This window comes from Neomonachus schauinslandi, chromosome 4, assembly GCF_002201575.2.
Source record: "Neomonachus schauinslandi chromosome 4, ASM220157v2, whole genome shotgun sequence".
NCBI classification, from domain to species: domain Eukaryota; kingdom Metazoa; phylum Chordata; class Mammalia; order Carnivora; family Phocidae; genus Neomonachus; species Neomonachus schauinslandi.
The window spans coordinates 48,981,305-49,007,309 of record NC_058406.1 but is presented as its reverse complement, the minus strand read 5'-3'; the positions used below and the strand labels follow the sequence as shown (position 1 = coordinate 49,007,309).

The window sequence follows — 26,005 nt, the reverse complement described above, 5'->3', positions numbered from 1 at the left end:
GGTGAGTGTTTTCTACCATGAGGGTGCTCTGGTCGGACTGGAGGTGGCACTTCCACCATATATATATTCCCGTGGTCCAGACACATTTTGGAAATTGGGTTTTTTTGAATTAAATCGCATAAGGAGCCTGCATGTGAAACTCGGGATGCCTGGCACACAGGCGAGGTCCTGCCCCCACACACTGCTGCCTCCCCGCTCTGGTGCGCTCAACGGCAAGTGGTCCCCTATCTTTCCAAGCATTTCTGGTACCTACTCCCCATGTCCCCATTCCCCTCATCTGGTTATGTAACCCTCTGGGGGCATAAAAGGCAGATGGGTGCTGGGTTAGGGGGAAAAAAGGTGAGATGAAACTGGTTTAATTTGGGAAGCAAGTAGTTTCAAATTTAGACCAAAAACAAAAAAGTATATTTAAAAAAAAATCCCGTGTTAATAGCAAACTCCTTTTTCTTATGAATCGGGCCCAAAGTTTGTACAGAGTTTTATTTTTGAAGAAAATATTGCAACTGTGCATGAAACTAAATAGCCATGTGATTTCTTAAAGATTTTTTTCATTTTTTTTTCTTTTAACATGAGGAAGTCTGGTGTGAAGACGAATCAAGCATGGGTACCTGGCTGAACATTGTCCATTAAGAAAACGCTTCAGGGTCAGCATAGCTTCAGCCGAGGGTCAAGGAAAATGTCCCTCACTTGGAAATGTTCTCAGAATGTCTTCGTAGCACAGTTCTTGAAACACAAGCGGTTGTTTTGAGACAAAAGTCTTGCCAGGGACTGATTTCTGAAATCAACCACCCATGCTTGTCCCCTAGGAGAAAGAAAACAAAAACAAAAACAAAAAACAAAAAACGAAAACAAAAACACAAGTAATACTGAATTTAAGTAAATGTATACCTCCAAAATACTGAAAACAGCCGAAATCAAGAAAGACAGAATTTGCGTTCTCAGTGAAATACCTTTAAACCTAGCTGACAAGAACCAAGTCAGAAAAAAAAGACTAACATAACTTGGAGTAATATTCATACAGCTCACTAAGCATTATGGAATAGCATGCATTAATATTGTACGGTTATTTTACATCACCTATAGAAGGTCCTGACTGACAGCGAAGGCTACCGGTGTAGAAAAATCTTACTTCAGAAGAGCAATATAATACAGATTTCACAGGCACTACATTTTAATATATCAGGTATTATGCTGGTTTTCTTATAATTCTTTCTGTCCTAAAGCTGGCATTATAACAATGACCAAAAAGGCAAGGATTGAAGTAAACGGAAAGTAGATACCAAAGTTGATATAGTTTTTTTTTCTTCAGATAGATTAGTGCATAGTTCTCATGCAGATAAACACTGCTATGCATTTACACTGTTGGAAAGCAGAGTGAATTGAGCCCAAGTTGTCACATTGGTGTAAATCATTTTGTCAGCCTGTAATAGCACCATGTAATGGATTTGCATTAAACATTAAATTGATTTCAGAATTGGTGACACAGTATTCACTACAGTTAAGTGCTATGGAATAGCTTCAATGTTACCTGCTATCTATCAAAGCAATTTTCATCCCACTGCTTTTTTATTGGAAAAAATAAAAGGAACACATACACGACACTCATTAGGCAAATGCACAGCCTTGGACGTGGAGAAGGCAGAGCGGGTTTACTGTCAAACAGTAAATACATGCATTGACTTCGGGACGAAGCTGGCCTTGGAAGCCGGTTGGAATGAAAGCCCTGCCGGTGGGCAGTGCAGCTTTCTGAGACCGTCCGAGGACAGATCTCCGAGGGTGGGTGGTGAGGTGCCACTGAAGCTCTCCTTACATTACCATGCCAGTTGTGTTTTAAATTTGTTCTATGGAGGCCTGCTACCGGGAAAAAAAAACAAAAAAAACCAAAACAAAACACTGAAAGAAAGGAAAGAGAGAAAGAAAGATGGGGAGAGACAGACAGAGAGAGAGAGAGACCACCACCACTATGGACAAAAAGATATATCCAGAGACATGATGCAAAGTACATTAAACGACATTCCTAGAAATCCCTCCCCCCCCAAAAAAATCACAAGGAAAAAAATGTTTTTCTTAATCCAGTTTTCATAAATACTTTATGACAAAATTTAAAGTTTATGGGGACAAGGGTTTGAAAAGTAAAAGACAAACTTTTTGAGACGGGTTTTGCATATTCCTGTGGGCTGACTGAACACCGTGACTCTGGAAAATTTGGGTTCCCTTACACTTCGACTGTCAGAGAATGAGGACCGCAAGTGTGGGGAAGTGTACCTGTCGGCTTGCGGGGGAGGGGTGCCCACGCCTGACTGCGGGGTGGGGGTGCGGAGGGGCTGACACCAATAACTGCCATGCCAGGGTGTGAAGAAACTTCTAGAAAAGTTCGCTTGAACCTCAGAGGAAAGTAAAAAGCTCTGGGATGGAGAGAGTGTCATTAGGGGGAGGGCCTCTGCCCATGAATGATCAGAAAAAGAGCATCTTAATGGCAGGGGGATGGGTCAGGAAAAAAAAAAAAAGCCTATAGAAAAATGATCAGATTTAGTGTTTGTGCCTCTGACTTCAGTTCCCAAAGAAAAAACATGGAGAGTGATTTGAGGGACTTCTCTTTGCCAATATTGTTAATGCCATTTGACGGGAGAGAAAAAATTCCAATGTGTCTCAGAATCCAGGGCGGGGCCTTTAAATCCGGCCAGCCCTCAGCCTGTCAGTCTACACACCCCAGGTAGCAAAGTCTTCCTCAAACATCTTCGCTTGGCTTTCATCTAACAAGGTAAACACTCAGATTGTTGGTGTTTCTTTTTTCCTGCTTGATCACAACTGAACTACAGTTTCCTGCTGCTTTCTGGACAATGAAACATGAACAAAAATGTAACTTAGTGTATTTAATACTTAACCCCTGTTCGTTATCACCCTAGACTGCCTCCTTAATGTTTTAAAGCCTTTAAAACATTTTTTTTTTCCTGCAAATCTGTTCAGAGTTCCCTAATTTTAGCTTCATCAAACTTAATACAACAAAATACCTTCAAAAATACAGCATACCTGTAACGTCCATTTACAATGGTTTTTCAGTAGACCTATACTTCTCAAGCATAGGAATATGCTATACCATTGAGAGAAAAAAAATAACTGTATTTAAATACTTACAAAAAAAAAAAAAAAGGAAAAAGGAAAGTTTTAAACTTAAATCCAGTTCCCAAAGGCGGGGGGCGGGAAAGAAAGAAAAGCAATTCTATGAACGCTGCCTTTATAATGGACAATCAGAAATTTCACTAGGCTAATTTGACAGAAATTTTTCCTCATTTAAACAACATTACAAAAGTCCTGCATTATAAAATAGGGTAGAATAAATCAGTGTAATCAATAAAACTATACAACAATACAAATTACATATCTTCTGAGTGGGCAGTTTATTCTCTCTCTTTGCAGTCATGACTACAACATGCTCACTAAAAACAACTAAAACTGCCCAAACTATTGCTTAGTTTGTTTTGTTTTAAAAAAAGGGTGCAATTTTATCGTATATACAACCAATTTACTGGTAATACCTTGGCTTATCGCAAGGTTCTGACAAAATGTTTGTCTAGGCTTTTTTCCCTTCACTGTGAAGCACTGAAAGCTGCTATTTTTTTTTCTTTTTTTTTTTCTTTTTTCTTTTTTTAGTGCACATATGTCATAATAAAGTAATGCCCAGCTAAGTGCTATAGGGGAAGGCAAAGTATGCTGGCTGGCTATAGGAAGTGACACCGTATACTGACAATCACACCATACAACAGCGCCAAACGACTATTCAACCACTTATCAGACACATACGAAAATCCAAAATGTTTTATTTTATTTTTTTTTCCTTAAATAGAGATAACCAGTAAACAATTTTCAGAACTTGGAAGTTTAAAAACGTGCATATAAAAATGGGCATTATATACTTTTTATTGAATGTGGATTGACTGCAGTCTGCTAAGAAAAATGGGGTGTGGGAGCTGAAGAAAAAGGAAGTTGTCTTTTTTTTTTTTTAAGGCTTGCTTGTGAAAGGAACAGTTGTAAAAACAAAATTGCTTGAAGCAGGGTCAGCTTAGTGCTTCACAGTTTGACTGCTTCTCTAAGAGGAGCCCTTCCTGCGCACGTGCATTCAAAACTCACAAAAAAAAGTACAAAGACAAACACCTAAAACACACTGCGTCAAGTGCAGCACCGACTTTGGTCAAATAAAAAAAAAAAATAAAAGGAAAATTAACAATCGCTAAGCTTTTCTACACGATATAAGCAGGTATTGCATATTTTCATATATCGGGGGGGGGAATAAAGGAAGACTCCAAATAAATTGTAAAATGCAGCAACATCCAAAATACTGATATTCTAAAGCCATCTACAGATCTCAGAAGAGCACTGCCACTGACCACAGAGGACAATAAAGACTACTCCTATCTGCGGAACAACTAACTCTCTATTTAGTTCTAGATGTTGAAACTGACGATGGCTGACATAAAAGTCACATTTACAAAAAGTGTCTCCAAATGCTTGACGAGGGAAAAACCCCTTTCAATAGAGGAGCATGTGCAACAATTCCACAAATAATCGCTATCCAGGGCAAGGCACATTGATATGGAATTTTTGTTTTCGTGCAAATTAAGGAAAAAAAACAAAACAAAACAACATTGTTTCGGGGGGGAAAGATGAGGAGCAAAGTGTCTTCCCAAGAATTTCAGTTACTTGATTGTATAGGACAGTAGTAGAACCCTTCTGAAGGGCTGAAAAACATAGTTTAAAGGCAAGTGCCTAGAGTAGGGATTACAATATTGTGTCTTAATGCACTCTACTTTATCCTACATTAACTATATAAAAATTAGTTACTAACACTAGAACATGCAGAGACTTTCTCTGATCAGCAGGGCTTGCCAACCAGAACGTATATATATGTATAGTATAGGAAACCTTCTTGAAGTTGCATGGGAAGCAAAGGGGTGCTTCGCTGTCTGGTAGAAAAATCACTTGCACTTTTTTTTGTTACTTTTTTTGTTTTTTTTTTGTGTGTGTGTGTGTATTTTTTTTACATAAGATACAGGACATTTGGGGGTGCAAACTTTTTTTTTTTTTCCCTAACAGGTCCCCTTGATCTGAATGGGCACCAGCATTTATGTCAGTATTGGTTTCATTATTATTATTATTATTATTATTTTTTTTCCCATAGCCCAGTTCAGGGGCGCAAAGGTCTTGAAAAGTTCTGGACAATCTCTGGTACAATGAAGTGTCTGAAAACTGATAAATCCTATGTTGCTGGATACATGTAAAAATTTTCAGAATTGGCATAATCCATTATAGTGACTTCTAGCTTATAAAATTAACAGATACCATGATTTCATTTTAGTTATGTGCTTTGATAACAGAAAATAATTAATTAGCATTTAATGTAGTTAACATATCGTGGTAAAAGCACCATTAGATTTGTTTTTTTGTTTTTTTTTTTTTTAAATTTTCCTTCAGTTTTTAAAGGGATACAAGTTTAACAATAAAAAACATAAAAAGCAAAAATAGCTCCCCTTTTTCTTGCAAGGCTGTTTTTTACCCCGATAATTTAGAGTCCTGGGGTGGAAGGACTTGAAAAACAAAAATAGAATTTTCAACAATCTCTATCTTACAAAGATATTTAGCTATCCAATGAAATTGCACTTTACTCATTTCAAAATTCGATTGTTTTGATTGATTCCTGTCAGTTTCTGTCAAAACAGACCATCTTCCCCATTTCCATGTGAATTTGTGTGTCATTGTTGAAATTGTTGAAAAAAATGTGTTTTTTTTTTTTTTTTTAAATGTAAGTGCAGCATTTCACAACTTTTAAAAAACTGAATAGTAGTAGTAGTAGTTTGTCATTTCGGAATTGTTCTGCAACGTGAGTGGATTCACTGTCCTTGTGGGCCATGTTATATATTTAACTGCTGACTGCTGAACCAAACCAAACCAAAAGAAAAAATAAAAAAGGAACATAACTGCATTTTCTTTTTCCAATATGTTACAGAAAAACATTGCCCTTTGACTGTCCCGTAAGTTATATATTGCAGATCTCAGCTACTACAAAAGATTTCGTTCTCTATGCGCCTCCTGATGACTCAAGGAGGCTCACACCTGTGTGGGTAAATTCATGAAATACTGTGAAACAGCCAGGCTCCGTAAGGAAAGTGTGTTACAATGGGAAGTCAGTGAGCAAGGGTAGACCTCCACTAGCCACATCACCTAATGCTCACGCTACCATGAAACACTCCCAATGTTACAAAGCCCAACCATTTCCAGCACCATATGAGAAAATTACAACAGTCCCTAAAGTATTTAAAAAAAAAATCCCAAAAGGTTATGGCCTTTGCTGTTTGACCATAATGCTCGCTGTTTCCATGTACAAGTTGATTGGATTCTCCCCTTCCACTGACAGTGAAGTTGTAACCGCGCTGGGTTGAGGATGCGTCCATGTTACAGAGTTGAGAAGGGGTCAGGTGGTCTGTCTGGTGGATGGTGGGATGCTGCGACTTTTATCCCAGGTACCAGGACTGGAAGACAAAAGGAAAAGAGAGATTAGAGGTACAATTTGGAAAGTAACATATTTTAGAAGTTGCCCTTCCGACCATGAAATTGGGATCTCTATTAGGAATGAAGTGGGGGGGGGGGGGAGGATTTTCTGGAAATGGAAGAGAGGAATGACAGACAGTAGTAAATCCTGAGTCACTGAAGCTGATCTTATTCCTCTGAAGTTGAAACTCGGTGTCTTCAAAGGGGTTTGCCAACGTTCTGAGTATGTCTCAAAAAGTGTTGGTGTCCACTTGAAATACATATATGGGTTTTGCAGTCTGGCAGGGGCAGCTACAGGAGGGCAAGAAGCTTGATCATCTTGTCACTGAGTCCTCAGTCCTAGCACAGTGCCTGCAGTAGAAGGTTCTCAACAAACAAGTGTTGAATGAATGGACAATGGGTGAGGGAAGAGGTTTCCTGTGCTGATCAATGTCTACTTGTATGATTTTCACATCTCCTTTTCAGTGAGATGGAGGCCTTAAAGACGGTGCTGTGACAGTCTTTGAATGGGTGCGGATGATCAACAGTGACATAAAAATAAGTGGGGGTGAAGTAGAAAAAGGTGCTGCACGAAGAGTCCTGGGTGATTTGGGCAAGTCACAGCACCTCTTTGATACCCAGTTTCCTTTATGTGTGCCTGAGGTAAATTTTCTGAGGTAAAATGCTCCTTTTGGCTCAATATTTCTAAGATAATTTTTCAAAAATGACATACAATAATCCAATGGGATCAAGATTTCACCCTATTAGCTGCCATGATGTCCAAAGGACAAAAATGAGGCCACTGCATAGCCCGTTTTTGCTTTTGTTCGTTCAGCACTTATTTAGGAAGCCTTCCATATGCCTGCTGGGCCCAGTTACCAGTTACCAGTTACCTTTTCCTTTCCAAAAATCCTTAGGTGATTGGCTTTGGACAACAGTCTGGTGATACATCACTTTATATGACAGCATTGTTTTCTCCGTTAGCTAAACAAAGTGACCAGTTATGGTGTACTATCAAAGTAGGTTTCTAAGTGAAATAGAGAAGTGTTTGGCTTTTGCCAACTTTTCCCTAGAGCTACTGTGCCAAATTCACCACATTCATCATTATTCACAGAAAAATCGTCAACTTCTAGAAAAAGTGAATGTCGCTGAAATCTCTGAGTTGGCAGTATCAGAAGGGGGTACATTCGAGTGGATTCAGTCAGACGAAGGCTCATCGGTGCCCAAGAGATTCAATTAGGTAAAGGACGGCCTCTGATCCCAGGGGTGAACGGCGAAATGATAGTTCCGTGGATAGCTACCAGGTATGAGATTTCCTGGTCACACAAGCTACCTTTGATTTCCAGAGAACTTGAAAAACCCAAGCCTAACCCGAAAAACTACTCATCCTGTGTACTTTTAGATGTTCCTCTTTGACCACATGCTCTGAGCAACACAATAAAGCCTCTTGTGTCCCGAAAGGAAATCATCCTGGCAAAGACACATGGCCTACATCTAACTGGACAAAAGGAAGAAGAGGGGAGGCAAGGTCCGAACTGTATTTCCAGGAGGCCTTTCCTCAGAGCTGACGGATCTGTGCGTGCCACAGCCGCGGTCTCTCGCTCACAAAACAGTCTCCAAGTTTGGGTGCGGCGAATAATGCTTACAGGATTTCTGTTCTCACACTTTCTAAGTCAGTTGTGAAATTCCAGCCTTCTTCAATCTGATGCCGCAGAGTAGCTCTCGAAGCAAACACCGGGGACCCAGTGAGTCAGCAGGGGGAGCAGTTTTCCATACCACAGTTTCTGGACACAACCTCAGCGCACTACAAAAATCTGCAGTGGCTCTGCACTTCTCTTAAAAAGCAAAGCAAAAAAAAAAAAAAGTTTCTTCACACATCTTACTATTCAGTGTGTGCCTTGCCGACAAGGTTACCCCAGAGCAGCTCTGTAATCCTTCACTGAAATAGGCTTTATTGATTGCTCTGGTCTATTGTTCTCTTTTCAAGTCCCCCAAGTTCAAGTTCATCCTGGTGTTACATCATGTCTGGTTGCTAAGAGCAACCAGACAGACCCAGACGTGACTATCATTAGCAAGAAACCCTCCGCTCTCCTCCCACCAACCTTCCAGGGGCTCTGACGTAGCAGGCCCACTGCAAACACATTGAAGTATTTATTCTGCCTAATTTATGACCTACACAGCAAGCAAGACCCCCACTCCAAAAACCAACACTGTTGTATATTTAATTAATCTGTCTTTCTCTGGCACTTGGGAAAGTTAGACAAAGGACTAATTATTGTGTTTCACTCTCCACACTTTTCTTTTGGGGGGGGTGAATATTTGCATGGGAAAGAAAACTACAAGGCGTAGCATTGCCACCCCCCCACACTTCTTCTTTTTGCCCTATTGACATTTCATGAAATACTTTAGCTGCTTAAGGGAATTAGAAAAAAAAAATGCGATGTGAATGTTACTCCTTCTGAGTTGGTATTCAGTAACACAAATCAACTCATGACATGTTTAAATTTAAATGCTAACCACACACTCTCAGAGTTACTTTAAAGGTTAGTTTTTAATCAATAGAAGTTGCTGACTCCGGGTTTTTGAGCTGCGCACTGCAGCTCTTGGGCTTTTGTCTACCGTTAGAGCTTTCAAACTTTTTTTTTTCCTTGCGATGATTTTAGCAATGATTTTCAGACACAGAAGGCTATTGTGCTCTGACCAGCAACATGTCAATAGAGAAGCGAGTTGCCCTGTGGTGTGGTGTCAATATGACTCCTGAAGGCATGGGTTGGGGGTCTTTAATAACCCGTGAAAAAAACTTAATTAACCCTTTCAGGCCCAAACCAAAACCTATTCTTAAACTTTTTCACTCCTGTAATTTGACCATTAGTACTTATTTCAACATCACACTAATCTTCATGACAATTAACCCAGCTACTTGACCAAGGCTCCCCGCCCCCCCCCACAATGGGAAGTCAATCTGTTAGGGGAACCACACAGGGAATTTGTTTTTTGAGGATTTTTTTTGGGGGGGGAATGAGGTCTCTTTGATTAAATAATTTATTTGCCGAGATGGCAGATAAACAGTTATAATAAGAATAATCAAAAAACTCATCCATTTCACCGAATTATTTTCTCATGATCAGTTTGTAGCTGAAGACGCTCCTAATTTCTTTATGATGAATGTGATAGTTGCACATGTATATGCCACTCAATTTCTAGAAACTTCCATGAGCTACTAATAACATCAAATGGACAAGACAGTGTTTGGAAAAGCCCACTTTTCTCTTGTGATGTTTTCTTAGAAAATCTATTATGCAAGCAGTGCTAGTTTCAAAACATGACTTGAAGAATGACTCTGAGCATTTTTTTTCCTTGGGTCATACAAGAGAAATATAAAAATAATCCTGAGGTTGTTAAATTGTTGGGGTTGAGTAGCAAATCACTGGGAAAATAGTGCCACACCAAACAAAATTCATTTATGGAGAGTCAAAAAATTGTCTTCAGACATTTACTGACACAAACTTCCATTTCATATGGTTTCTGCCTTCATACTTTATAACCCCTTAATCTAACCTACTGCATCCAGATGGACTACAAAGGAATCTCTGTCCCTTATCTGCAGAGAGTTCCAATATTACAATATAGGACGATGTTATCTTGATACATTTACATTAAGGAAGTAAACACAGAGCTTTGATCTATTTTTTTCCTCAGGGACTTTCAGCTATAGTTGTTTTGGAGGTCCATAAATCCACACTCCCACTGAGGCTCAGTTCAGTAAAATTAATGTTACATTCCCAATTTCTACAGTTTGGGATGTGCCGGGGGCGGGGGGGGGGGAAGGAGGGGGTGGTAATTGTCCTCTTTCAGTGTTCAAGGTGAAACATCAAAAGAAACCTGCAGTCCAGGACCAGAGCTCAGCTTTCCTTTTCTCCAGTCAAATGAAGAAGTAATCTCATCAGGTTGGAAAGTGCTGACTAAGGATTTAATAAAGTGCCTGCAGATGTGGCGTCTCTAAGGTATTCAACTCATGTAATGCAAAACAGCTCCACACTGAATGTGCTTATAAAATTTCATTTAACCATTGCAGCGCGAAATTTTTTTTTCACCGTTCTCTAAGGAGTTTTATCACACTTCCCGCCCCTTAATTTACAGCTCCATGAAAGTTCGAATCCCATTCTGCTGGGATTCTGGAGTCCTCACAGTAGTCAGGTTTTATGAACCATAAACAATATCTATCCGGCGGCATCCTAAACAGGAAGGCTGGAATGGCAGTAGGCACCTTTGACAGTGCCAGGCTCTTTCCTTTCTTATGCCCCACAGAGAGCAATTAGGAAACTTTTTTCCCAAAATTTGGTCATGAGGTGGCCCCAAGACATGGTCTACGAAGACTAGACTCCTTCGTCAACAACAAACGGTCTAATGTGAATAACAAATTTTTTCTTTTTTTAAAGGGCCTTTTATATACTCTTCTCACTAAGAGGGCAGGATGTATATTTGAACAACAAAAGGAAATACAAGTCTGTTTGAGATAGCTCTATTTTACTTTAACCAGAAAAAGAGAGGGTGCAGGGGGTGAGGATGGGGAGGGGTACAGACTGTGACGCAGCAGAATCTGTTTTTCAGATTAAAAAGTTAAACAAAAGGCCTCAAGGGCAAAGTTGAACACTGCGGAAGGAGGCTGTTAATGTGGAATCCAGAACTGGGTGTGACACTTTGCTTTCTTCCCCAGGCAAGGTGGGTTATTTAAGGACATTCACACACAGAAAATAGAGAAGTGCAGATACTGGGAGGCCTCTGTCTCCATGGCCCCAGCAGGCCCGACTCTTCATCAGCCCCGAAGAGGACGCTACCAACCAGGACTGCGTGAGTTGTGGCCACCATTTTTACTCTTCTCTTGAGGAGAGGCTGTCTCTGCAGGGTCGCACTCATCCAGCTCGTCATTTTTGGCTTCCTGCTCTGGTTTGGATGAGCTAAAGCCCACTGTTGCCCTTGGCAAATCAGCCCAAAACCTGGTAGCTCCCCTGGCCCCCTTTCAATACAACAGAAATGGACAGGCCTTCCGGGTTTCTCACATCAGTAGACACCATTTTGGAGCATTTCTTCACTCATTCTGCAAGCACCAGGGGCCTGATGTGTGCTCGGTGCTATGTGCACAAGGCCCTGGGGATAGAATGTGTACAATAAATAGGCCCTGCCCTTTAGGAGTCGTTTCGTAGAAAGACAGCACTGAACCACAGCCTTCTATACCCTTCAAGATACCAGGTACCCTGCTGGTCTCACAGTAGGATCAACCTTTATCAACCTCATATCGACTGATGAGGCTGAGCATTCAATGTCTGAGGGACCCAGGACCGAGTCCTACTTTTTCCCTTAGCAAGTTGTGTGACTTTAACTAAGGAGGTCTCTGTCCTCGGGCCCCCAGAGGACTGCTGTGAGGAGTCTGTCTCTGCACAACAGGAGAGGAGAGTGGGTTTTTACACTGGTTTCTTCTGAAAAAGGTGGGCAGCTATCCACAGGTGTCAGTTACTGGTATTGCCAGCCACGGGCTTTGATCTCTGCCATCATTTTTCTTGTCTGATTTTGTTAATTAAAGAAAGCCTGTTTTCAATAATGCTAAACCAAGACTTGTTTATTGTACAGGAAACTATTAAAACATTAATGGGCCATGATTGGCCCCACTTACCTTTGTGGCCTTATCTTTTCACTGCCTGTACTCAACACTTGTGCTGTGTGAAACTTCTTCCAGATCCCCCAAAGCCAAATACTTTCTCCCTGCTGGGGCTTGGCACGGGCGATCCTGCTCTCCTTGGCTTTGCTAACACTTGCTAGTTCTTGCGTTCTCAGATTAGCATCCCTTCTTCCAAGGGGTCTTTCTCCAGGCCTTTCGTCCTGGGGTTTACCTCTGTCAGTCTCTGAACTGTAATTACCTGTGTTCTCCCCAAGAAAATGGATATCTTGTTGAGCGTGGCATCCCCGGTGTCTTGCCCAGTGGCTAGGGCCGAGTAGGCACTTACTAAATACAGTTGAAGGAAGGAAGGAAGGAAGGAAGGAAGGAAGGAAGGAAGGAAGGAAGGAAGGAAGGAAGGAAGGAAGGAAGGGGCTGTGTCTAAGGTTCTGGAAGCCTGGTGTCAGTTACCCCAACAGGGTATTTAGATGGATGACTTCCAGCACAGCTGAGCCACATCCATGCTCATGCCATGTGGCCACGTGGCTCCCCCCCCCATGACAGACGCGCTCCTGAGAGACACAGGCAGGTCCCCGCAAGCCGCCCCAGGCAGTTCTGACGGAAGAGCTGCTGCAGCGGGGCCAACTGCGTCAGCAGCACGTGCGATAGTGTTGTAACATGGACGGCTGCCTACTTACTACAAGCACAGAGCAGTTGTCCAAACCACCGCTCCCTGGAGAGTGACCGTGCTGCTCCCGGCCAAGACCTCCGTTTGGTTCAAACCTCAAGACGGGAAAACACTAATCTTTTTACCCAATAAGCCATCCAGCACCTCCAAACCTTGGGAGTACACACACAATCCAATTATTCCGACTGTTGTTCCAAAGTCTAAATCTTGCGCCGTCTTCCAACTTGCCCCAGTGTCTGCCTCCCCATCAAGTACTTTTTTTTTCTTCTTGGTCTCCCTTTACAGTCTCATCTGAGTAACCTTTTACCTCATGAAACCAAAGACTTCCGAATGAACAACTGCACTCTGGCCCGCTCGTGTTCGCTCTGCAGACTTCCCCGAGGGCTGTGTGCATCGCGGTGGAGCTGGGCCCCCGGAGGCCGAGTTAGCAGAACCCCATCATTGAACTAGTATACACCATTCTGTACCAGTGAAGTCATCTTAGGCAAGTTCGTTAGCACTCCTGGGTCTCCGTATTAGACTCCATGAAATGGAGATAACAACTTGATCAGTTTTTATGGGGCTTAGATGAGCTAATGCCTGGCTAGAGGCAAGCACACAAAACCAGAAGGCCGGGGTAAATGGACTCTCTAATTCTAACATGTGTACGGGCCCTACGGTCCACGTGAGACCCCAGGAGGACCGGTTCCCTTGGAAAGTCATCGCTCAACAAGGCGGCTCTCTCTTACTTAATGATATAATTTCTTAGTTAAAAGTAGCAGCTGCGTCAGTTCCATTCCCCCAGTTGCAAGAGAAAGTTCTTGAGAAAATAAAAATCTGTCTTTAATTGCGGTATTAAAATCAGAGCAGCAAAACCAACCACACAAAAGGAATTGGCTCAAGTTTATGAAAGCCATTTGGGTCCTTGCCTTGCAAGGCTAAACTGCACGCCTTGGAAGTTGGGGGTGAGCGGGGGAGAGAGGGGAGGCGGGGGTGGGGTGGGGGGAAGTCGTCAGGCAACCAAGTGGGACAGAAACAATCCTATTTTGGTTTTTGTTAGCGAACGGCATACTACATAGATCAGAGACTTCTTATAAAATACAAACCCCCACTGTACACAAAGCACAGGAAAATGTGAGGAAAAAAGGGAAAAACTAAAAGCAGCTTAGGGTGTGTTAACGCTGCTATTCTGTCAGCTTAAAGAGTATTTTATGCTTGATCAACAGCTCTTTTTTATTGTGCTTTTCTTTCATTCATTCAAGACATCAAAGCTGCACACCACCAGCGTACCTGCCCTTCTGGAGCCGCTTGTGAGGGGGTTCTAATGAAGCACGACTCTGGGAGCCGGAGACCCCCGTGGACACGGCAGTTCAAAGGGAATATTTCAACAATGATTACATTTTGTAAATCTTTTTATGAAAGAGACAGCTTATTTCCTGCTTTTTCATGAAAAATAGATTCTATCCATTAAAGTGAGCCCGCGCCACGGAAGCTGCTTGAGATCTGAGGTGCAGCGTGGAGATTAAGGGGACAACGGCCCGATGAAATCGTCCAGAGTTCCTATCTGTTTGGCTAGGATGGCACTGCTGGATTGTCTGGGTGGAGCCCAGACGGTGCGCTGGATGGCTCTGCTAGCGGAAATGCAGTGACAATGGTGCTTCGCGGTTTATTTTCAGCCGGGGGCCTGGTGTTTATTGTTTGTTCCTTTTTATTCTTTTTGATTCCACAGAGTCCAAACCAAATATCAGAAGGCATTGGGCCACCCCTTTGATTGCACAGGAAAAAAAGATGAAAGATTTTAGCTACAGATTCATTAAATGCTGTTATTTTTAATGCCCCGAAATGGGACAGACCCTTTCGCACGTGGGAAGTTAGCCATTAAAGAGCCGGCTCGGCTCTGAAGATACAATACAGGCTTTATTATTGGCTAATGTCGGTCCCAAAGGCAAAACTAAAGAAGGCAGGCTACCCTTTTGTAATTTTTGATTTTCAGTATTAAGATAATCTTTCCTCGGGTCTTTCCTTTTTTTCCTTTTCTTTTTTTTTTTGGCGGCGGGGAGAGTTGAGTACAGTAGGGACGGAGGAGAATAATTTCCTAGGGAGCTATGAAATGAAAAAAAAAAAAATGTATGTTTCTGCACATCAGATTCCAACCTTAATTAAATGCCTGTTGTCTAACAAGTGCAGACAGTCACACTTGGGGCTGGCCCAACGGTGGCCCAGGGAGGTAACCTTTCTTGTTTAAAAAGAGAGGCGTGGGAGTGGAGGTCAGAGCTCAGCAGAGCGTGGCCACATTGTAATAATCATTCCACCCAGTGTTTCTCTGCTCCTGCTCTTCCCCCAGAGCTGAGAAGCCCTTCCCAAACACCACTCAGGTTCACAGCACATCTATCATGTAGATGTAGTGTTTGGATTGTGCAGGTAGAGAGAGTCTGGAAAGGGGTAAAAAAATAATATTAAAGCGAAAAGTCCAATTATTACAAAAAGTCTCCAGAGACGTCCTGCAATAGAACGACGGAGGATCTGATACTTTGCCAGAAACGAATTCCCAAACTAACCTTTTCAGCCAAGGAGCCCTTTAGGCACTGCATGGCATCTGCCATCTTTGGACCTTTCCACCGCAGCTGGTGCCGACTGGCACGGCCCAGGGCACAGGTCTTTGCTTCTTACCCCTTTATTCACCCTCTAGTCACAGTCCGGCCTCCTTCCTCTTGTCCTTTCCGAGCCCTGTTTCCTGCCCACCCCCTCCACCCCTCTAGCCAGTCTCTTTCTCTCCCTTTCCACCTGGGTTTCCCCCCCCTCCCCCCGCCCAGGAATTACGGCAGACCCCTCCTCTCCCAAAGGCTGCAGGAACCAACAGTCCTTCCTACTCCATTCACCGGATTAAGAAAGGAAGCGCAGAAGAAGGCACTCAGCTGCAACCACGACCACCCCACCTAGCAGCTGGAATGGAGGGCTTCTGTAGTAAGCCAAAGAGCCAAAGAAATGAGGCTTAGAGGCAGAATTGGCGCAGAAGGTGGAGGAGGCTGCAGCATCTCAGTTCTCAGGCTCATGAGAAAGGAGAGGATAGTGAGATGCACCTCAGCGCTGGACTGTGAATCAGGAGCCCGAGCTCAGTCCCCAGCTGCCCTGGGGGTGGCACCCCAGGGGACTCTGATTCTGCTTACAAAGATCCCATTCCTGAACTTTCTTTACCTTCCGGGAACACCTGCTTTTCCATTTCACTAGTTCCAGGAGTCATCTTTTCCTTGTTCACAGTGTGGATGGGCTACTGGGGTAAGACTGTTCATATCCCTCACTGAGCTTGGCCATGGAGAAAGCAGGAGACCTAAATTCTAGTCTCTGCGACTTCAGGGGTCCAACTTTACTTATCTGCAAAGCAGCCTCAGTATACCAGTTATCATGGCATTTGAGGGAGGAAGTAACAAACACAAAAAGACAAAACTTTCAAATACTGGCCTAAATGACTTGGAAATACTGTAAGCAGCATGGTCACGGAAGGCGTTGCTGTGATCCGGATGGCGTGGGGTGGGGTCAAGGTCTCCCTCCTCTGGACCAACCACCCTGGATAGAAATGGAATGATTTCCCTGAGCCCAGGCAAAGCTCCATGTGACATCCCCGAAAGCACAAACCAGGGATCAGCGAACAATGCTTTCCTCCTCCTTCTGAAAATGTGGTAGGATTTAGGGTTTTATGGCAACACAACTTGTCTTTGTTAAGACGTGACTTGCAAAACAAACCCACATGGGGGAGTTGGCAGTTTCAAATGACAGTACTTTTTTTTTTTTAATGCTGAAACAGCAAATGCTTTTTATGTTCAGATTTATTTCCTTCTAAATTTGTAGATTAAATTTACAACTAAGCAATATTCATTACTACAAACAATTCGATTCTTCCTGAATATTTCTAGGGGAGGTGAGTGGGAAGCTTCTTGGTGGGGTTGGGGTGGGGAGGTGAACAAAGGCAAAGATCCCATAACATTAGCACTCTGTATGAAGAGTCTTATCAACAGTTTGGACATATACATCATATATATGACCGGCAGAGCTACCTGGCTTCCCTGCCAGGAGACAGGTAATATCATTCTAACACAGAAAATTTAGTTAATTCATTTTTACCTTTCTAGTCATGACTTTAGAGATGGTAGAGCTCTCCCAAGCAAAGATTACTGAAGACAGATTTAAGAATGTGTTTTATAAAATCAAGCATGGTAACAAAATCACCTACTTTGGTGTCAGATAAATTCTACCAGGTACGGTTCTGCCAGTAACTGACATTTGGGAACAAACTCAGAACTCATGCCCACAGTACTCATCTGGAACAGTTACACATTCTGCTATCACTTTATTATATTTTAATGAAACCAATTACACATTGGACTGTTATATGCTCATTGACTCTTTAAATATCCTTTTCTCTTATTAAATCACCATATGGATGGGAGATCCTATCGTTCATTTTGCAAGAATGGTGCTAAGTTCAAATGATACCTTTTAACTTTCTTTGGATTCTGCAATCACAAAAATCTTGCAGCTCTACCACCTTGTGCTATCTTGAAGGTGTTGATTTAAAAAAAAAATACTTGAAGATTTTTCTCTCTCTTCAAGGAGTGAACTGTCTGAGCTAAAATATCGCTTCCTGTTGTACTCCATCAGCCTTTCGGCGTTGTTCTTCAAGAACATGTTTATGAGTTCAAGTTCAGGTTTAAACTAAATAAAACACTCCTCAGGAGTTTATAACTGAGCCTCATTTACATGTGCTCCCTCTGAGCTCTGCCGGCCTCAGTGTGTGAGTTTCCAAGGCTTGGGGAAGGAATGTTTTACAGTTGGAATCTGTACTGCTTTCTCAGGCATTTCAGACTCTCAGGCTGGGCACACAAGCTTCAGTTAGTATTCAAAGTTTCCTCAGATCTGCTATAAAGTCAAAGAAAGAGAGAAAGACAAGGCAGGGGCCAACTGTATCTTCTTAATTTTCCCCATCAGGCTTTCAAGTTAACATTCCAGTTGAAAAGTAACAGATTCTAGAAGTATGTTCTAGAATTCCACAGCCTTTGACTTTGAATTTTTCTGCAATCATTTTCAGCATTTTGTGAAAATGGTCGGTTCGTATTTATTCTCTTCAGATATAAAAACTAGGGCTTGCCAAACTGTTTTTCTGTCTTGAAAATGCAGATAAAGAGTATTATGAAGATAAATGCCCTCCCCCCCTCCAAAAAAAGAGATCCCATATTGTGTTTATGAAAAAACCTAAGGGATTTTTTAGGTCAGAAAGATCTCAGGGATTTTCCAGGCAATGAAGGTACACTAGAGAGGAAGAACTAGCTATTTTGGGTTGGGAACAAGGAAGAGTTGAAGTAGGGATTCTAAATGCTATTATAGGGAACCGATCCGGAGAGAGCTGATTTCGTGACTCACTGAGGTTAAGACTATGCAAGGGTCCAGGAGTTCAGAGAAAGCAGCCATGATCTTCATGGGCAGAAATGGAAAAAGAACCAGAGAAATAGCACCATGGACTCTGCCACTCAACCTCTCTCTGAAATTTATCTAGTGAGATAGTAGGTAGAGGAGTAATAAACTAATGATGCTGGGACTGAGACCTACTTTCTAGCATCTCTTCACCCCGGGATGCTTCTTTCCTGATAGGTGAGCACATCCAGCATCACTGTGGGTCGTGACATTCCCAACTTCAGCAGCTGCCTCCCTGCAGAGTGATATGTGATGAGGCAGGTAGTTCAAGAAAGACTAAGTGCTGCTGTGGGGGTTAGAGAAGAATCTACCTGGCCGAGGGTGGATGGACAGAGAGTCCAAGATGAATCTGTGTCTCAGTGTGTGCCTCTGTTAAGAAGGGATTAAGACCACCTTCCTAGCATGGTGGCTGTGGGGATAATATGAAATAATATATGGAAGTGTTTTGTGTCTGAACTAGACTATGCAGAACTGAGCCTTGTTTTATGGTATTCTTTTCTGACACGGGGAAGACAGAAAGCTCAATCTTCTGTGCCAGGTCACAGCTCTTGTTGGCCTGGTACAATGAGGGGCAGTCCTTTTTCTTGAATCAATACAATAACAGCATGAGTATGCTAGCCATATACCCTTCCCTCAACCCCCTGAACTTAGATTAGCTTCAATTCTGAGAAACATCAAGGATTTTCTAAAAACAAATTAAATGTGAATAAGCTTCTAACTAAAACTCTTTGCTATGAAAGTAAGAAGTTTCTTCTACTGGATAAGGACATGAATAAAAAGTGGAATCCTTTAGATGACATTCTGAAGAAATGGATGGTAAAAGGAGTCTCTTTTTGGGTGGTGGTTTTCTTATGGTGACTGAGTGGAACCTGGGCTCCTAAGTAAGCCAAGAGTTTCTCAGCCTTTGGTCAGGAATGACTGGCCAATCTGGCAGAAAGATGAGAATTTGCATATGAGATAGTCTCTGCTAATCTCATTGGTCAGTCAACCACAGATTACTGAGAATCATGTTCTTTTGTCCAGGTTTTTTTTCTTTTTTCTTTTTCATAAACATCTAATTTTGACTCATTCTCCACTGTCCTTTGGATTCTGCTGTTCAAGGTTGCTATAGGAAACAAACACAACTGCTAATGTTACTTTTTTTTTTTTTTTAAGTTCCTCTGGCAAAATGGTGGATGGGAGGAATTTTGGGAAACTCAAGACAGTTTGCAGATTTTCCTGAGGATTTAATTTACCAATGTGAATCTTAATTGTTTTGAAGATGAAATAATTTGACAGTCAACCTGGTAGTTCGAAAGGCTATACATTCGTTAGTATGTTGGTAGGTAGATGCAGGTCTCATGTTTTTACAGATTTTTATTTATTTATTTATCTGACAGAGGGACAGAGAGAGAGCACAAGTAGGCAGAGTGGCAGGCAGAGCGAGAGGGAGAAGCAGGTTCTCCACTGAACAGGGAGCCTAACACGGGGCTTGATCCCAGGACCCTGAGATCATGACCTGAGCCAAAGGCAGCCGCTTAACTGACTGAGCCACCCAGGCGCCCCTCATGTCTTTAAAAACTGATGCTGAATCCTTTGGTAAAACAGGGGCCTTATTCTCCTATTATTTTCTTTAAGAAACAGGGAGCACCAAATCTGGAAACACACTTGCCTGATAGAGCTACACAGAAGGCCGGGGCTGAAGAGGACAAGCTATTTCCTAGAAGCCGATTAGACACGTGGAGAAGCTGCCTTCTCTCTTCCACTCCCTTCAAGTTTGTTGTTCAGTGGCATCAATCCCTCATTTTATCATGCAGCTTAATTTGTGCCTGGTTCTTATTCCAAGCAAGCAGCCAGGAAGGGGTGCAGAGGGGCAGTCCAGATTTGACAGCACTGACCCTACGGCTGAGGAGCATTAGTGAATTCCATAAGGAGTATCAAGCAGCAGTTCTTAGTTTACAAAGGTCATTGTGATGCAAGGCCCAGGGGAAAAGCCCAGCGAGCAGTCTTCCTGGAAGATGGTGGGGGTGGGGGAAAGGGAAAGAATGATGTTTTTAGGAGGGTGGGGGTGGAGAGAACTTGGTCCATCTTTAGACTTTGACAAGAAAAAATATTTGGGAAGAGGCCAACTGTGAGATACAGCATGGCCCTAGCTGGATGGTAATGATGTAACAAATAGCAACATTCAGAGCTATCCAGATACCAGGGAGAACAACTGGCAGATATTAAAATCATTATAAGATGTGAAATTATACCTCTCACTGCTTCATTATCACTATATTTCATAATATTTGTCTAGAAAGGCACACAAAGCCTATCAGGTTAAATTAATCCTAATGATCAATTTTACTTTTATTCTAATTAAACAATTTCAATTTAATTAATGCGAGCACAGAAATTAGTCAAAATTACAAATGTAAATGTTGAACTTTAAATCAAAGGTCCTCCCTGCTCTCTGCCTCCTGTAGAAGCACTTTAAAATGTTTGCCTGTGAAAGTGGATGGGAATTTTAACCTTTGTCTACACTGTGAAGGACAAAAGTTAGAAAACTGTGCAAGCAAAAGCTCCCCAGGAGCAGAGACAGGAGCACGGGCTGAACTCCCACCTGCCCACACCCACATCCACACAATACACACAGGGCAGTCTACGAAGAGAAATCCCCTGAGGTAGACTTTTGAATTACGTGCTTTTGTTCCTGAGGATTCCAATGCCCTTGGGTCAGTCTAATGGATATTGGGCTTTTATAAAACACCTTTGTAAGATAAGATTCATGCACCCATTTCCTAAGGCACCCATGAAACCACCGGTCCCTTGCCTCCTGGAGTTTGGATACCTTGCGTTTCAGTTCTGCTTTGCCTCTGTTTACCCATGTGCCCTGGGAAGTCGGTCCACCTTCCCTGGGCTTTGGGTCTCTTATTTGGAGGTGCTGTTTTATCAAAAGGATGCACACTTTATTCCAGAATGCACTTAAAGTTGTATCTAGAAAATGACGGCGTCTAGCATAGATAATCTTTAAGGAAATTACCAGCTTCAATATTCTGTAGTTCTATAACTTCGAAAAATACCGGCATCTTAAAATGGATCTGAAAATGGTATGGGGGATATGTGTCTGAATCATCCTGTAAAGACATTCAAATAACCTTTCTTCTCCCTTAATAAAAATCCAAAGTAGATGGAATCCAGAGTTCCAAAAGTTTGAGGAAGGAAAGGATGTAGCAAATGAATTTTTTTTTTTCTAAATGGAAACAAAAGCAGAGGGGGTGGCAGCAAGTGCAAAAAAAAAATGTGAAATAGGAAAAAAACATAATGAAAAGAAATGCATTTCATTTTTTGTATTTAAACACTTTTGTACTGGTGAATCATACCTAAGAACAGGCCTGTAAGTGTCACAGATTCTTGGTCTTAGAAGAATGTTATATGCGACATAAGATTCTGTTATTGCTCTTACATTCATAAGATAGCCACAACTTCTTTTCCCACAAGGAAGCCTTCATATATGATCTTCCATCTTGACTTGTTCCCAATTGCATATGAGAATTATCTGATAGCAATCAATCCACTATCACTGTTCGGGGACATTATAGGAGAACAGCAGAGTAATTTAACAATATAGTTGATTAGTGTAATAATCATCATTAAATGGTAGTAATGATAGTGGGATTCCCCTTACCTTGGTTAATGACCATAGACGATTCATTTCTTGACTGCCAGTGGTAGAAATGGTTTTTGAAATATTAACTTCTGCCCCATGGGAATGACACTTAGCCCACCACATTTAATTTTTGACCTTCACTGAACAGCATGATCCTAATCCCTTGATTTTACAATCTTAACTAGGAAACATTAAAATATGGATTGACTCCAGTTGGCAGGAATCTTTATGTTCTTTTCACTAAAAAAGCTGTAAATCCAATGGTTGACCTTTTATTTCCAGGTCACAAATGACACCCACTCACTTTTGTCCGTTCACATAGGATTTATGTTAGGGTCTACAGGTATAAACCATGAAAGTTGAACTTTAATGAAATGTCTTTCAAAGATATGCACTTAACCAAAAATTTCCCACAAAAAAATTAGCAGATAGCCTTTAACAAATAGCGATTATATCCTCAGCTGGCCTCAACTAAGTCTATTTTTCATTTGTAGTAAGTTTCCTCTAATACTATTATTTTTCTGAGGGTAAAAATTAGGCATATGTTTGGGATGATAATAGTACCTTAGTTCCCAATTTAGATTTCTAAACTGAAAGATCTCTGAAATGTTCTCTCTTGCCATCACCATAATTCATCTATCTCTAGCTGAAAAATGTTCCCTGTCCTTTTTCACAAAATCAATTGTATTGATGGGAGGAGGCGTTCTGTGTTGTCAATCAGGGAAATGTGAGTTGATGGGACCCCAAAGCAGTGAGATAAGGCAAGGAATACCAAACCTGCTCAGGTCCACACCATCTGAGCGAGATCAATGCTTCCCCATAATAATCTTCCTGACATGTAGCACCCTAACTGTCACAATTAATAATGTAGAAGGGGCTGATTAACTTAAGTAAAGTGCTCTCTGTGTATAAACACATAAAGATCTATGAGGCAAAAAAAAAAAAAAAAAGCAAAAGGGGGGGCAGGAAAGAACAAAACGTCGTTTTTATTTTTCACGTGGATGCGTTCTCACTTTCCATTCTTCTCTCGCAACAATTACTGTACCAGCCACTCTGACAGAGTCAATAAATTGATCTGGGTCTTGATGCAACAGCAAAGCAGACTGATCTGATATACCATTATCTGCAGTGGAGAGTGGGGTGGGGTGGGGTGCGCTTGGCTGGCCGAGGGCAAGGGGGAGAAATCAGCAAGGGCAAGCCAGCGTTGCTCTGGATGGGTAATTAATGCTCTACATGGAGTTTCTGGAAGAGATGAACGCATCCGTGGTGTGCTTGTGTGCATGAGCATGTGTGCATGCGTGGAGCGTGTGTGTGCGCATGTGTGTGTGTTGAGAAGGGACAGAGAAAAAGAAGCCTTCAACTTGGCTAAAGGATGCAGCCTAAGTAATACCGTATGCACCACTAATATTTAGGTCCCTGCGGTATTTCAGTCACTCAAACGGATCTGCAATTCAATGAGGATCACCACCCCATTAGAACTAATCATGTCAGCTGTGTATCTGACAAAATAAACATTCAGAAACTGTGCTCCTAGGTTCATAACTTGTTTTTGCACTGGGATTTTTTTTTTCTTCTCTCCCTCATCCAGCATAAAGTTTAAGAGTTTTTTAATATGAAATTATAACATCCATACAAACTCTCCGTATGCATTCCTCAGCGTATTTTGCCTCCCAACCAGAAACTGCAGCTGTTAGCTGAGCTTTAACTTGCTCCTTGGGAGTATGCTAAGTATGTTCTTAATAAATAAATATCATTCCACTAGCTAATGAGAGAATTAATGGCACAACTTACGGAAAACGGACGTGGGAGGATGGGGGGAGAAGAGACTCAGCTTAGGGGGAAAATGACCAGATTACTTCTGGGGGTTTCGCCATTTTAACATTTCTGGGTTTCTATTGGCAATCACAGGTTCCTGGTCCTAAAGATGAATGAGATGCATCCTGCCTGACCTCTGGTGCTTCACAGAGGTTCAATTCTAAGGGGTGAACGAGTAGCAGTATACATCAGCTCTCCGTGTGCCAGGGAGACTTTATAATCTAACTGTAATGAGTCATAGAGTCATAAAGCTCTAAGTGGAATGCATGAATTAATTTATAATTTTATAAATGTGACATCTGAGGTTCAGAAAGGCTAAAAACTACCCCAAGATCATTGTACCCGTCTTAGACTGCCATAACAAAACATCCTAAACTGGGTGGCTTAAACAACAGATAAATACCCGAAAATGTTTATCTTCTCACAGTTCTGGAGGCTGGGAAGTCCAATATCAAGGTTCCAGCAGATCTGCACCTGATCTGTACCTGAGGGCCCTCTCCCTGGCTTGCAGATGGCTGCCTTCTCACTTAGTCCTCATGTGGTGGAGACAGAACACTCTGGTGTCTCTTTTTCTTTTTTTCACTTTTAAAAAATTTTTTTCCTTTTCATTAACATATACTGTATTATCTGTTTCCGGGGTACAGTTCTCTGATTCATCAGTCTTACACAATTCACAGCGCTCACCATAGCTCTGGTGTCTCTTCCTATGCAGGCACTAATCCCACAGTGAAGCCCTGCCCTCATCTAAACCTATCTCCCAAAGTCCCCATCTTCAAATACCATCACAGTGGGGGCTAGGGTTTCAGAATATCAATTTTGGCAGGAGGGGGGTGGGGGCGGGAGGAAAGGGGGAACAACACGACTCAGCTGACAGCAGTCATGTACTGAGATAAATCAAAATCAAGTCTGTCTGGCTCCAAGGCTGAGGTCTTCTCTTCTCTATTATACTGCCCAGGAGAGGCGGGTACCTCATGATCATAGGTCTTCAAACTACTACTCTCTGTAACATCCTGTATCTAAGGAAAATTATATCAAGCTTGGTTAAAGTTTCTTCACATACAGAGATCCCACTGTGTCCTTCACTTGCTTCCCACTTTCCATGGAATAAAGTCCAATTGCCTTACCATTGTATAAAGTAATGTATTTATTCATGGCTAGACCCTAACTTCCTAGACTCATTATTCAATATTCTCTGCCATTTACATTAACAGATATACCAAACAGAGTAATGTTCTTCAAACACACACTGCTACTCTTTCGCATGTGTTCCTCCTCTTGCCTGGAGTGGAATGTTGTACCCACCAGGTAGGTCTTTCTCCTCGAGAATGTATCTTCCATGAGTCCCCTGCTTCTCTCCATAGTTAATGACCTACTCTCCGTACTCCTTATAGATTAGGCATACTTCAATTGTTTCATTTATCATACCTTACTATACTTTGTTTACTTTTCTTCTAGGAAGTCTGTGAGCAAAGTATAGCGGGGACTGGATACAACACACACACACACACACACACACACACACACACACACACACACCCTCGTCCAGCCTAGTGTGGTGGCAAGAATACACACACACACACACACACACACACACACACACACACACACACACACACACACCCTCGTCCAGCCTAGTGTGGTGGCAAGAATATAGTAGGTGCTCAGTAAATTGGTTTTTTTTTTTTTCCTGTCCCCAAGATCAATCACATAGCTGATGAGTAGGGGGGATAAACTAGGTATCCAAGTATTTTGACTCCTAGTCTAGTGCTCCTTCTATTCTACCAAGATGTACAGGTCTCTACCACGGTACTACGGTCGGTTCCCTTACTAGAATTTTCTATTATTATTGTCCTTCCATCCCCCCAGTGTGACTCCTTCCCCATACACACATCCTCCATGGATCCACAGAAGGGGGGGATTGTACTTGAGAGGGGCAGAGGCTGTGTGCCATGAGAACTGGCCTTAAATTTCCCCCAACTACTCAGGGCAACATGAGACAGCATATCCCGCCTTGGAAGGGAGGATTGAGCACCTTCCACGTTATTAAGGCAGCAGGGTGAGGGTCTGAGGTGGCCCTTCAAGTTCACGTCTGGGCGGCAGCTCCATTATCCCAACACATTCAGAGTGTGGGAGGGAGGGCGTGAGGGCCAGGAACACAGGGCCAGGACAGCCTGTCCTAACCCAGTGTCCCAGCCCCAACACAGGGATCCAGCTTATCACAAGCTCCTGTGATTCATTAGTTAATGTGTAA

General features: G+C 42.2%; 1 protein-coding gene across 3 annotated transcripts in view; it reads right to left on the bottom strand.

Moving 5' to 3' along the window:
- Positions 1–5,116: 5,116 nt before the first annotated feature.
- The window catches only part of NFIA (nuclear factor I A), a 359,380-nt gene continuing 338,491 nt past the window's right edge, over positions 5,117–26,005 (bottom strand). For all 3 annotated transcript variants that reach the window (XM_021679991.2, XM_021679992.2, XM_044914528.1), the window contains one exon: positions 5,117–6,524. In XM_021679991.2, the coding sequence (XP_021535666.1) occupies positions 6,507–6,524 (18 nt within the window). In that variant the 3' untranslated portion in view covers positions 5,117–6,506. The remainder of the gene's footprint in view (positions 6,525–26,005) is intronic.